The 13,917-nt window shown below is 36.2% G+C and overlaps 1 protein-coding gene across 1 annotated transcript in view; it reads left to right on the top strand.

The window, feature by feature from the left end:
- Window positions 1-13,917, top strand: part of glis3 (GLIS family zinc finger 3) — a 193,456-nt gene that overhangs the window by 112,659 nt on the left and 66,880 nt on the right. Inside the window, exons 5-6 of the mRNA XM_002934174.5 lie at window positions 7,767-7,928; window positions 11,434-11,544. Coding sequence (XP_002934220.1) covers window positions 7,767-7,928; window positions 11,434-11,544 — 273 coding nt within the window. The remainder of the gene's footprint in view (window positions 1-7,766; window positions 7,929-11,433; window positions 11,545-13,917) is intronic.

The raw sequence follows: 13,917 nt of genomic DNA on the forward strand, positions 1-13,917 counted from the left end.
TCTTTTTAGTTCCCAGCAGAATTGGCAAGTAAAAATAGATATTTAATTGCAAATTCCATTCCAAATATATTTTATTTCTTGGTACAATTGTGAGCTAATCTTTTCTTCAGACACTTAAAAAAATAAAATAAACAGAATCTAATTGAAAAAAGCAGAGGCTGCTTAGAAGGAAAAGAATAGAAAACAATTACTGAGCTTGAAAGTGCAGATTGAACTGTTCAGCCAATTTGCATATGGATTATTTGTTGAAAAGGGAACATTTTCTGCACATTTTTTCGAGTATGGACCCCTACTGACTGGATACCAATGCTTTGCTGTCTCTCTGATTTATCCAACATTTTTTTTATTTATTTTGCAATCAATAGAGTTTATTTAGAACAAAAAGGGGACCTTTCCAGATGGATGCAGAATAAGGCTGCTGGTGCCAGAACCCCGCTTCTCATCTAGACTATTCTACTTGAGGCGGTGAATATCCTAGAAAGCCACCTCAGTACGTCACATGGCCAGCTTAAAGCAAGTGTGGGAGCCATTAGACTGTATGATGTAAATGAATTTATCTCTGTGGTAGTTTCGTTTCAGGATTAGAACAGTGTACTTGACTCTGTAGTATGCAATATGTAGCCATATGAAGTTGCTGATAATTTATTTAATGAACTTGAAGAACACAAAATATATTGGTAAATTGAATATATTACGCTGAATATAAAACCGGTTGATAGTTTTAGAAAACTTTCTTGTTACAAATTATTTAAGTCGGCTAGACCAACTTAATAATGCTGCTGTAATAGAAAAAGGAGCACACAGTCTATTGAGAGAATATACTAAGTGACCTCTTTACATATTGGCCAAATAAAACCCTAGCCTATGATGCCATAAACGGTATATTTTAACTATAAAGCTTACAGTGCCATGCCAAGGGTCATGTAAATGTGTATTTTTAGCAGTATTTAGCATTTATCTTATATATGATTAATAAGGTTTACCCACAGGTTAGGTAGGTTCATTGGTGGTAAGACATGGGTATGGGTTGCATGCTGGTTCTAAGATGGCAACTTTTTGCAGGTTAGGGTCAGATGCGGGTTGAGTTTTTTCTGAGCCACATATCCCAAACTGGATTGATAAATAGCATATATTAAAATATTGTAGCTATGAGGAACAAAAATATCTCAGCAGTTCCTTCGATATTTCATAGTCATTATATTAAACTCATGAAGGGGGTCCTAGGTTTTCCACTTGAGGGCAGAAAGGGGAGGCAGGAGGTGCACAAATACATAAGATGTGTATTAAAACAGCATATTATGTACTGTTTTATAATAAATGTGGGTATATGTTTAGAATGATCTAGTGTGAATAACATGTTACATTTGTATAGATTTCAGGGATATTTATTTAGGAAAGCTAAGGTTTGGTAGGGGGAATACCATCTCTATTGATAATGCAACAAGCTACTGATAAACTATAATAATGCAAAAGACCAAGAAGTATGTTCCAGGATACAGTGGACAGCTGCAACTCCAACAAGAACTAGCAGAATATAGCAGCCAGGACATATTTGGAAATATTACTTTGGAGACGAAAAATCACTTGCATGGTGTCTAATGTTGTGTCGCTGATGTAATACAGCATGACAACTTTTAGTAAAATGTGGTCACAGTAGATACTCATCTTTATCACAGCTTGCATTGTTCCACTTCATTATATGCACCGTACTGTTACAGGCAAGCTTATGCTTTTACTATGTATGACACTGCCAATATACTGCTGACTTTTGGAAATAAAATATCACAAGAGTGGGGGAGGGGGGATTGGGTCAATAAAGTTCACCACAGTGAACACCTGCTCCTAAAAATAATTCATATCATATTCTTACAAAATATAAACATACATGAAATGTTTTTGACTCTATGTTTCCTGCTCCTCAAGACTTTTACAGGTAAATGTGTATTTTAGTTATACATACTTCAGATAATAGATTTATTCACTTGACCAACATTGTTTGAACTTTTTATTAACTTTCCTCGTGTCTTAGTTTAGATTTTTTTTACATGACATTAATCCTTGTCTCTAGGTTTTTTATTTGTTTTATAAAAGAGCCAGCGTCGTTTGAACTTTTATTAACTTATCCTCTTTTTGTTTTAGTATTTTCTTATGTGACATTAAACCAATTACTGACCTACAAACAACAAATTGAATTCTTTTATTAAATTTCAAACCCATATATGATGCTGCCTATAAAACAAGGGTTATAAAACTTTGCGGTGCTTTGAAAAAGAGAGCATTTTATCAAAACAATGCCTTCCAAGCATGTCTGTTTGCCAAACCCTGTTAAAACAAAAGCAGCGTATGTGTAATGTAAAGTACATCAGTATTACCACATGGATATGATAACCGGCTGAATGAAAGCTTAAGTGAAAGTGTATGTTTTTAAGTTTTGATCAATTTATGGGAAAACAAGCCATGGCTCACTAACCAATCTTAATATCTTTCATTGCAAAGGTTATTATCCTGCTGTTTGATATAAAAGGCTGCAAGTTACAATTCTCAGCTAACAACAGCAGTAAAATTCTCACTTCAAATAAGCCAAGAAGAAAAATTAAATAAAATGTAGGCATGTGTGCAAAGGAACCAAAAATTCCTGTGTTCATTCTGTTCCCTTTAGATGAATGCCAAAAAAGAATGATGCACCACGGTGTGTATTTGGGTGGTAAAAAAAGCTTCCCCAAATGGAGACACAGCAATGTTAACTGCCTGTGCGTTGAGATACACATTCCATTTTTTCCCCCTACGTATATATGTATATGTATTATATTTGTATACGTGGGAATCTTTCTTTCAATGCAGCTCCAAATAAGCCTGTTTGTGTGCTGGGATTTCTGGTAATAGGTTTTTGCTTTTTTTTATCTGAGGTCAGCTAGGTGTTTTTTGTTTTTTTTTGTATATTCTTTATTTATTCTTTTTTTCAAATGGTAACACATAGAGGGGTAACACATTGGGGAAGGGGGAACAAAGGTATCCATAGTCCATCACAGTTATCACAATTGAAATAGATATAACATTGCATGTTGGTTATACAGGCTTACTGCTTTAGGATCATGGACTGTAATAAGTACTAAAGTATTAACTGTTTGTTTACATGAAAATGGGGAAAAAGGTAGGGGGTTTAGCCAGAACAGCGCAGTTCAATGGTATTTGATTCCTTTAGGTTTATTTCAAAATTATATTCTGATATTTTTGCGTGCATTATATTGTTTTATGGATTGTCAAGGTACATACTGTTTGTTTGATTATATTATTTTTCCAGAGGTTCAGGTCAAAGTCTGGATTGGGTTACTGGTTGTTAGTAGTTGATTGTATTCTGGGGATTCTTTATATAGAATCCATGTTGTCCATACTTTAGTAAATTTTTTCAGCTAGGTGTTTTATACGGGATACATTGTTTTATAATTGAAGCACAAAAAACAAAACTATATCTAGGTGTATTTTTTTGTTTGTTTGTTTTATCCTGAATTTCTTATAAAGATCAGGTTAGAGAGTGAGATGCTTGACAGCCCATTGTTCAACTTGGTGTCTGTTTTAACAGATTGTTAACTACATGATGTAACTTTTTAATGACTGGTGGTATATTAAGAGCTATGTTTAGTGATATTTTCCTATGCAGAATTATCCTAAGGTTCGGTAAAGGTGTTACGGACATATTTTGCTAAGTGTAAACTGTCCAGTGTTCATTTTCCACAAAATGGGACATAGACTAGGAGTTAATGGCATGGCTTGGCATCAGTGGGGACTGGACAGCTAAGGGCAGCGACACATTGGCTGATTTCAGGAGCCAGTTGTCAGGGGCTTTTTTGGGTCTTTCAGATGCTGCCTCCCACACCCCACACTTAGCTTTCTGAGCATCGAATCAGGGTGCATTGCTAGTTCAGAGAGTGCATTTTAAAAATTGGAATTTTTGCTCTTGAAGTTATTAAGAGTGGCATTTTGCCACCCCTGGTAACTTGTGGGCTACTGCCGCCTGAGGCAGTTTTCTCAGCTTACCTCAATGCAGCATTACCTGCCAGTTGTCCAAAATCACCCTCCATTGCCACCTATGACAGTGGCTTTCTTGCCTGAGAACATGATGAAGGGCAGCAGAGCGTGATTTGGTGCATTTGAAGCATAGCAAGAATATTTGTGTGTTTTTTTATTATTTAGCTTTTTATTCAGCAGCTTTCCAGTTAAGAATTTTAGCAGCTATAGTGTTTTTCTGGTCCAAATTACCCTAGCAACCAGTCAGTAATATGAATGAGAGACAAGAATATGAAAAGGAATGGGGCTGAATAGAAGTATTAAAGTAACAATAAATTTGTAGCCTCACAGAAAAATATGTTTTTAGCTGCTGGGGTCAGTGTCCCCTTTTGAAAACTGCAAAGAGTCAGAAGAAGGAGGCAAATAATTCAAAAACTACAAAAAAATTAAAAATTGAGACCAATTGAGAAGTTGGTAAGAAATGATCATTCTATAACATACTAAAAGTTAACTTAAAGGCGAACCATGCCTTTTTATTAGAAGTCAGTTTTATGTCTATAAAATGGTCATGAAAGATTACAAAGTAGGCAGCTACCTAAAATTAATGCTTTAGAACCAATGTAAGTTTAGCTTTACTAGTAGAGTCTAGTAAACTTCCCATAAGGATTACATGTAGTGCTTTTTAGGATGGTATAGTTTTGAATTTGGATGAATCCTGAGGTGCATAGTGTGTTTAATCATGCTTTCTGTTTAAACTATCAGGCACAATTTTCTTTTTTTAGAATGCTTAGATTAGAAACGATTTCCTTTTACTGAAATATTTGCTGTTAAAATCAGCCTATACACTGCTGATAAAATACAGTATATATAGAGATAGAACACAGCACATAGTATACATATGTATGCAGTTTAGAAAATCACATTAACTTTAAAGCAAAGCCACAAGAAAGAATGTTTGCAAAACAGGCAGCACCTTCATTGCCTCATTACTATAAAATAAATACCAGGAAATAATGCAAGCCAGGAAATCACATATACTGTGTGAGTGAGTTAATAGCTTTAATTGCAGGTGCCAATAAAGAGAAACCTCACTTTTTGATTTTTATGTCAGCTTGGGAAAGCTTGCATTTCTTAATCCATTAAACTTTAATATTTCCCCTAAAGATGCTTGCCACAAAATTCTGTTATTGTGTTTTCCATAGCAACATTGTCTTGTTAATTTTTAACCTCTCACTGATTGTATGCCTTTTACTTACACGCTTAGAATGAAGCGTGTATACATATATGACAGAAAAAGTGAAACAGACTGTATGCATTGCTTCACAAACTGACAAATGTTAGAAATATAAACTCTCAACTGCAGTCTTGTAGTCTGGCTTGCATTGTATTTACATGAGCCCTGTGCCAAACACATATACTGTATACACTGCTTACACACATTGCTTTTTAGAAAGGACAGAGAGAGAGTAATATATGTTGGAAGGACATCTTGGAAGGGTTGTACAATATTAAAGGCAGTTGCAGTGGCGTGTAGGCTATGAGCACATCTATAATTGCTTTGCCTGGACAGAAGGTGCAGTGCGACTGGACTACACAGTGCATTTCCAAGGACTACAGAGAAATCTCTGCAGATTGCAGCAGTGCTCTGTTATAGATCCTCTAAAAGATATCATTAATGGCATGCACAGGGCAATTTGTGTGCTGGTATACAACTGATAACCTTTCTGTGATTGTAACAATATTGTAGATCCTCCAGACATTTATATATGTATATTATTATGTTTATATGATTGAAGGGGATAGTTACCTCTCTGTTATTAGCTTCCATATTTCACATTAACTTTGTTTTTTGTTCCATTACACTCAAGTATGGAGGGCCTGAAATAAAAGTAACCCTCAAGCATAATAAGAACAACACTTTTATTTCATTTTGCTCCTGACCAAAACCTTTTTTAGGGGTTGGCTAATTTTCTTTTTGATACAATTAACTCATGCTCAAATAGGGAACAGCTGAAATAATAACAAAAAGAAGGAAGTTTACTTTGTAAAATACATAAACAATTATATTATAAATGACATATATAAAACAAAAAAGGGTAAGTTGTGCTCAAACACTACATTTTAAACCATTAGGCAGGGGTGCAATGAGGCTGTGACCACAAAATACTAGGAAATTAAGGCATTCTGTACATTAAGCTACCAGGAAAACCCCCCCATCTTTATTTTTAAGCACAAAAGGGATTGTTTGTCAATATATTGCAGTATACTTCAAGCTGGCCAACTATATCAGTCACCCCAAGTATGGGGACTAGCCATGGCAGGGCATTACTTGGTAGCTGAAATAATAACAAAAAGAAGGAAGTTTACTTTGTAAAATACATAAACAATTATATTATAAATGACATATATAAAACAAAAAAGGGTAAGTTGTGCTCAAACACTACATTTTAAACCATTAGGCAGGGGTGCAATGAGGCTGTGACCACAAAATACTAGGACATTAAAGCATTCTGTACATTAAGCTACCAGGAAAAACCCCCCATCTTTATTTTTAAGCACAAAAGGGATTGTTTGTCCATATATTGCAGTATACTTCAAGCTGGCCAACTATATCAGTCACCCCAAGTATGGGGACTAGCCATGGCAGGGCATTACTTGGTAGCATAATGCACAGAATATGTATATATTACATATATAATTATATTTTATAAATTATTTGTTGAAAATGGGACCTGTGGGACATGACATTCCAGTAATTCAGAGCTTTCTGGATACTGGGTTTCTAAAAAAAGCTATACTACTAAGTATGTTAGTAGTTGGGGGTCTTAATCCTTTCCTGTTAGAAAATGTATTGGGCTTGTCTATCAATTCTTGAGTTTATCAAATGCTTGCATATCAAATGCTTGCTTATTTATTAATGTGGTAACTCGTGAAATTTCAAATTTACAAACATGAAACTCGAAAACACAAATGTCTCAAGTTGAAAATATGGCTTGACTTTGTTTAGGACAACTCCCATTGACGTCTATAGAAATTTGCAAGGTTTTAGATGGCAACATTTTTACATTCGAGTTTTTGGGGTTTTTGCGCTTAATAAGTACCAGACATTCTAGTTTTTGAACCATAACTTGAAACTCAACCTTTAATAAAAGTCAAACTCAAATGTCTGAAAATAGTTCAAGGGGATTCCCTGTAGTCCCAATCATTATTTCCCATCTCTAATTTTTTCACAATAAAATAATGATAAATGTGCTACCTATTATATATACAGTAAAATAAATATATATGTAAAATATACAGTTTTAACGTTTATAGAGCTTTAGGTGAGGGTTTCATAAACAGAACCTAACAAATGTCATGATAGTCTGCAGTGGCAGCACCATGTAAGTTTAGTTATTATATATGCAGTCTGATCACTTTGGTTGGCTGGAAAAAAGGATTTTGTATGCAAAGTTAAAACTACTGGTACACAGTGTTTTTGAATGTCAAGGAAACAGCTAAGGAGCAATTTGGAGTAAAATATGCAAATATTACTGCAGTGCTGCTCTAAATTTGAGTTGGTGCAGCATCTTGGAAACAACTAAAGTTTGCTTTATTTTAAGATCTGGCAAATAACTGGAATTTAGTGTATAATTGTATAGTGTATAATTGGTGTAATGTTAACTTATCGAGGCTGTACACATATTCTTTCAGTCTAAGTTTAAAATGTTTTGTAATAAGAAACATCTTTCTCCATTTTGCTTTCCTTTTTTATTCTGCAGTTTGAGGGCTGTAAGAAAGCATTTTCAAGACTAGAAAATCTAAAGATTCATTTACGAAGTCACACAGGAGAGAAACCATATCTGTGTCAGCATCCGGGCTGTCAGAAGGCCTTCAGCAACTCAAGTGACCGTGCCAAGCATCAAAGAACACACCTGGATACTGTAAGAAATGACACTGAATTATTTTGTTGTTGACAGAACACAACTAATCTATGTTGTTTCTTAATAGGATACTAACAAATATATATAACCTACCCAGCTATATTTATGTAATATTTTCTGTATAAAAATAGGAAGCGAGATACAGGTAGAGAAAAGTGCTTCCTTCATTTAGGTATGACCCAGATGCAAGTGTTGTTGCACTTAGGGGTACAAATTTGTCCTTCTTAGTGGTCATTAAGTAAGCATTATCTACCAAATAATATTAGCAAACTGACACATACGTGAGTAAATATTTCTGATTTACCTTGAAAAAAATCTCCAGGCTCTAAATATGACAGGAATAAAAGTGACGATAAGAAAATTCCTCTGTTTGCAGACTGGCTATTGGTTTTTATGTGGGGGCTTATATGAATGGGCTGGACTGTAAACATATATAAAAAAAATAAAGAAATATTGGTGATGAGCTATGTTATATATTTTTGAGGAGATATGCTCAGATAATGCTCAGATATATCATTTACCATTAAAGACCCATTCATATTAATAATGTACTTATTATGGGTTACATATGTTGGATACAGGAGGTGAGAAAATACAGTAGCCAGCTACTGTATTTTCTCACCTCCTGTATCCTCCTTGGGCTTGATCAGGTCTCTCTGTATATACTGTTTGCCCTTTCAACTTGGGTTCATGAGGTTGTCTTCCTATGGTGTTGCACTGACATGGATAGGTAGTTTTCACTTAAACACACAGAACTTGGTAAGATGGTCCAATGAACCTCTAATATGGCATATAGATATTGTACTTCTGCCTGGGATTGGTGGTTCTGTGGTGAATAACACACACCTGGGCAAATGTGTATTTGCCTATATGGAGAGTAAGCTCACACATGCTTTTATCTTTGGCTAGTAACCTCAATGAGCGCTGGCAACTCACTTTCAGGCCAAGATATATCTATAAACACTTTTACCTTTTAAACTGTATGCTGTGCTGGCAATTTATTATAGTTATGCACTCTTTACCTTAAAATTTAAATGATAAAGGTATGGGATCATTCAGAAACCCAATATCCAGGAAGTTCTGAATTATGTGAAGAACACCTCCCATATGGTCCATTATAAGCAAATAATTCTATCTCCATTCACATTGTACTTTTAGCATATATTGATATGTATGTATATCTTTATTTATAAAGCGCTACTTATGTATGCAGCGCTGTACAGTAGAATACATTAATACAAACAGGGTGTTAATAAGATAATAATAGATAAATACAAAGTATAACAATAAATACAGATAAATACAGCTGCAATAAGTTAAGAGTCGAGGACACAAGAGGAAGGAGGTCCCTGCCCCGTAGAGCTTACAATCTATATGGGAGGGTAACTAACAGACACAAATAGGCAAATATAAGTGCTGTAGGTCACAGTGGGGGACACTACAATATAAGTGCCAGTTCCCAGATCAGGTGCTGGGCGAGTGCTCCAAAAGGTAGTCTTTAACTTTCGTTTTAAAAAGACTGAGGGAGGATTCTCTCCGGAGGAAATCAGGGAGGGCATTCCAAATGTAAGGGGCAGCAAGGCAGAAAGGTTTAAGGCGGGAAACCGCAGTAGTAGTGGGGGGTGCAACCAAACGATTGCTCTGCGTGGAACGAAGGAGTCGACCAGGAACGTACAGAGACACAAGGGAAGAGATGTAGTGAGGAGCAGAGGAATGGAGGGCTTTGAAGGTTAGGAGAAGAAGTTTGTAAGATATTCTTTGTTTAATAGGAAGCCACGATAAGGGCTTTAGCAAGGGAAGGGCCTGAACTCTCCTGGATGAGAGGAGGAGAATTCTGGCAGCAGTATTTAATATAGACTGTAGGGGGGAAAGATGGGAGTTAGGGTGGCCAGTTAATAGCAGGTTGCAGTAGTCCAGTCGTGACAGGATGAGGGCATGCATGAGCAGCTTAGCTGTTGCAGTAGAAAGTGAGGGACGAATTTTGGCAATATTGCGTAAGAAAAAATGATAGGTTTTGACAGTGGTGTTAATGTGGTCAGAAAAGGAGAGACTGGAGTCAAAGATCACCCCCAAACAACGCACCGAATCGACGGGGTTGATGAGGTTGCCATCAATAGAGATAGAAAAGGGGGGGTAGGACCAGGCTTAGGCGGAAAGATCATTAGTTCAGTTTTTGTTAGGTTCAGTTTGAGGTGGCGTTGGTTCATCCAGTTAGAGATAGCCAGGAGGCAGTTAGAGATTTGAGTCTCAGTTTCAACTGTTAACGAAGGGGTCGACAGATAAATTTGGATATTCTGAATTTCATAACTACAGTTTAACAAAGTCATGACCTTGGCATTAGGCTTTGTACTTGACAGTTTTTTACTATTGCTTGCTAGCAAATATATATGGATGCCATGGAAACCAGGAGGGTTCTGCAAGATTAAGGAATATATCTTTACTTTACACCTTTATAAAGTCCTGTGAGTCCATCATTTGTGTTAGTGATATGCAGGTCAGAATTTTCCCAACCAGATTCAAGAATCTACACCAGACCTACCCCCCAATTCAGTGGTTATGTAACTATAGAGGACTTGTAATAAGATTATCAAGGGGCTTTGTTAGAGGTTATGCCTGACACATGAGTCCAGGTCATCACACCAGCTACTTTTTATAGAATATATATATATATATATATATATATATATATATATATATATATATATATATATATATTATACAAAATAGCAATTTGCTGGTCACCTGGACCCATGTGTCAGGCATAATCAGGCAAACAAGACTTGTGATGTGTTTGTTGTTCCTCCCCCTTTTAGGTGACATAACCATCTACCTGATGTCATCAGTGGGGGCAGTGTGGGTTCTCAAATCCCTTCTCAGCCTCGGCAGGGTTCGGCCCAGGTTGACAAGAAGTGCACTAGGTGGGCTAAATTACCAAACCAGGCATTACAAAGACACTGGATGCACTCCAGTGTAAACTGAAGGTTTATTCCTGCAAGTTTTAAGATATTTTTTGAAAAAAGACCCAAGTTTACAACTAACATTAAAACAACTATGCTTCTGTATGTCGTATACATGAAATTGTTGAAAAGGTTTTGGCCATTCCTTTAAATGCAGTGCCTATTAACCAGTGTGTAGACAAAGCAGAATGAAGTACTTTATTTTAATAGTGAAACATATGTTGGACTCTTTGTACTCTTATAAACATGCTTTTTCTAATATTTTACAGACATCTTTCTTTGGTGATTCCTATCTTAATCTTCTTCTCTTCTGCTTTTTTCTGTCTCTAGCTCGTTTCTTCTATAAACCTAAACAATATTTTTTGGATAGTCACTGCTCTTTAGTGAGCCCCACTAATCCGCTGTCTCTGATTTTGCTAATCCCTCCTTGATCGAATGATCCATGTCCTTGTAAGTACAGCTGGGAATGTTCATTGATAGCAAATGTGAATAAGTAGTCAAAAGTGAACCAATCTGATTTTTTCTTTTAATACTATTTTCTAATCTAGAAACCTTACGCCTGTCAGATTCCAGGATGTAGCAAACGGTATACTGATCCAAGCTCACTAAGAAAACATGTAAAAGCCCATTCCTCCAAAGATCAACAAGCCAGAAAAAAGGTAACCTTTAAATAATATTATAGAATATAAATGCCCCCCCCCTATGAGGGGCAAGCACAGCTAATCTACAAGCAGCTCTCATATGAAAGGTCTTGTAACTCCTCAGATGTAGACTTTACTGTTATATAACACATACAGGGCTGGTAACTGGGAATTACCACTGGCGTACTAATAAATATTGGCAGTATAGTTTTAGGGTATCTCACCCTACATTCTGTGATCATCCTTAGGAGGTTGTGCATAATGCACATCAGGTTGTCTACCTTTTTTTTTTACAGTTTTGTTTTCTTTTTTTACTGACCATACTCAATAGTAAACCATATTCATCTTGCTGCAAGTGTGTAAGAACAGGGGCTGTAACTTTAGATTGGCTCAGTAATAATTTCAGTATTTGGGTTAAGGGTCACCCAGGTACCCAGCCCGATGCTGCATACAGGATACCACATTCAAGTTTCACAGTGTGCTGTAGTTAATAGGGCATTAGAAAAAAGTAGTGGGAACAGCTTTCATGTTATAAATTTCGAAAACATTACATTGAAAAATAAAATACATACAAACCTACTAAAAATATAAAAATATTAGCTGTCAGGTGGATTCAGTTCTCTGTAATGCACTGGGTTGTACAACTAAACTACTAAAGAAACAAAACAAAAGACCACAATATGTATATTGTCTGTTAGGTTGTAGAGTAGGGCAAGAAAGGTAGACCCTTAAGAGTCTGGTATGTTCACACTGTGATGATAAGCAAAACTGTTTGTGTTGCTGGTACAATGTAGTCACATATGGAAAAGGATTTTTATAATTAGCTTATCTGTAGGTCAATAAACGATACGGTAGATCAGGGGTGGCCAGACTTCTTCCATCGGCAATCGACCGATGACTCCTCCCCTAAGACGCAGCATATGTACATGATGCAGCATACATACACATTCACGCTGCACTTCCTCATCCCCCGGCTTCGTTGCGGTCCACCAGAAATCCACAGGGGATCGACTGGTGGACCGCGATTGACATCTTGGCCACCCCTGCTGTAGATGGTTTACATAAACATTCACATATGAATCTTTCTAAATGGTAAATGTCAGGAGCCTCTGAAGACTTTTGGAGAAAAGGATACAAGAACGATCTTTGGTTATATGAATTATCAAAAAGCTTATTTAATGATTAGTTAAGAAATACCTGGGTGGTTTTCTCACTTTAAAGCCAGGGATTTCTTAAGCAAGGCGAGTGAGAGACATTTAGGGGCACTTGTTTTACATTATTACATTAATTTAGGGATGGTTATTGATTAGAGAATTTATTTTAACTGATAATGTAGAATTTAGCAAAGTGGAAATCTGGACTGATTAAGCACATGAGAAATGCTCTAGAGTCCCTATTTGGACATGTGAGATATAATATAGATATGAATAAGGCTAGCTTAGCATTGAGGCGCCTGAGCAAAATCTGCCTTCAGAGCTGAATCGGCAGAAGGAGGTAAAAATCCTATTGTTTCTACCTCCATATCTGCCGTTTCAACCCTGAACGTTAGTGGCCGATTGGAACGATCTTTCGTGCGACCGAAATTAAGACTGAAATTAATGTAAATTGTAGAACCCTGTAAGAGTATGTTTTGTACATTGCTTGTATCTGAATTAAAAAAAAAAAACTAAAGCTGATGTCCTTTCAGTGCCACCTGCTCCCAGATTCCAGATTCTCAGATTTTACTATGACCGCTTTCTTAATTGAAGAAACAGAACAAGTGATAACGACAATACATATTTTTTCGGCATGCATGGATTTGTGGTGAATATAGCCATCTGCAAATTGTTTGCAAAACTGCTGTGAAATTTTGCAGCTACACCAAAAAATTGCAGAGGAAATAACACCCATTAATACTAATAAATACTAATGTATTTGTTGTGAAAAAAAAGTCACACGTGCATAAAAATTGGCGCACTCATAAAATAATTTTTTGCCACTTTCCAAATTTTTTGGCAAAGCAAATGGGGCAGATTTGCTCATCGCTGATGATGTATATGTGATGTGTAAAGCTGTTCATTATTTCCAATAACCATAGACTCCGAGACTTACTGCACATTTGTCTAAGGTACTGCTTTCCCATAACACACTAACTTTCTGTTTTCTGGTTAGGGTGTGATTTGTTACTATACCCTTTAGGTTTCCTAAATATACTTATATCATTAACTTTGCCAGAATAAAAGAGGTGTTCTTTACTCCTCTTTTACCATGTCTATCTTCTTTTTGGATCAGAAGAAGCAACTGATGGTAAAACACACATTCTTTAGCTTTATAGGGTGAGTGCTAGGAAGAGTGCTCAGACATTGAAAAGGCCTTAAGCCTGTTGATTAAAGGGGACCTGTCACCCTAAGA

The sequence above is a fragment of the Xenopus tropicalis genome, chromosome 1 (assembly GCF_000004195.4).
Source record: "Xenopus tropicalis strain Nigerian chromosome 1, UCB_Xtro_10.0, whole genome shotgun sequence".
NCBI lineage: Eukaryota > Metazoa > Chordata > Amphibia > Anura > Pipidae > Xenopus > Xenopus tropicalis.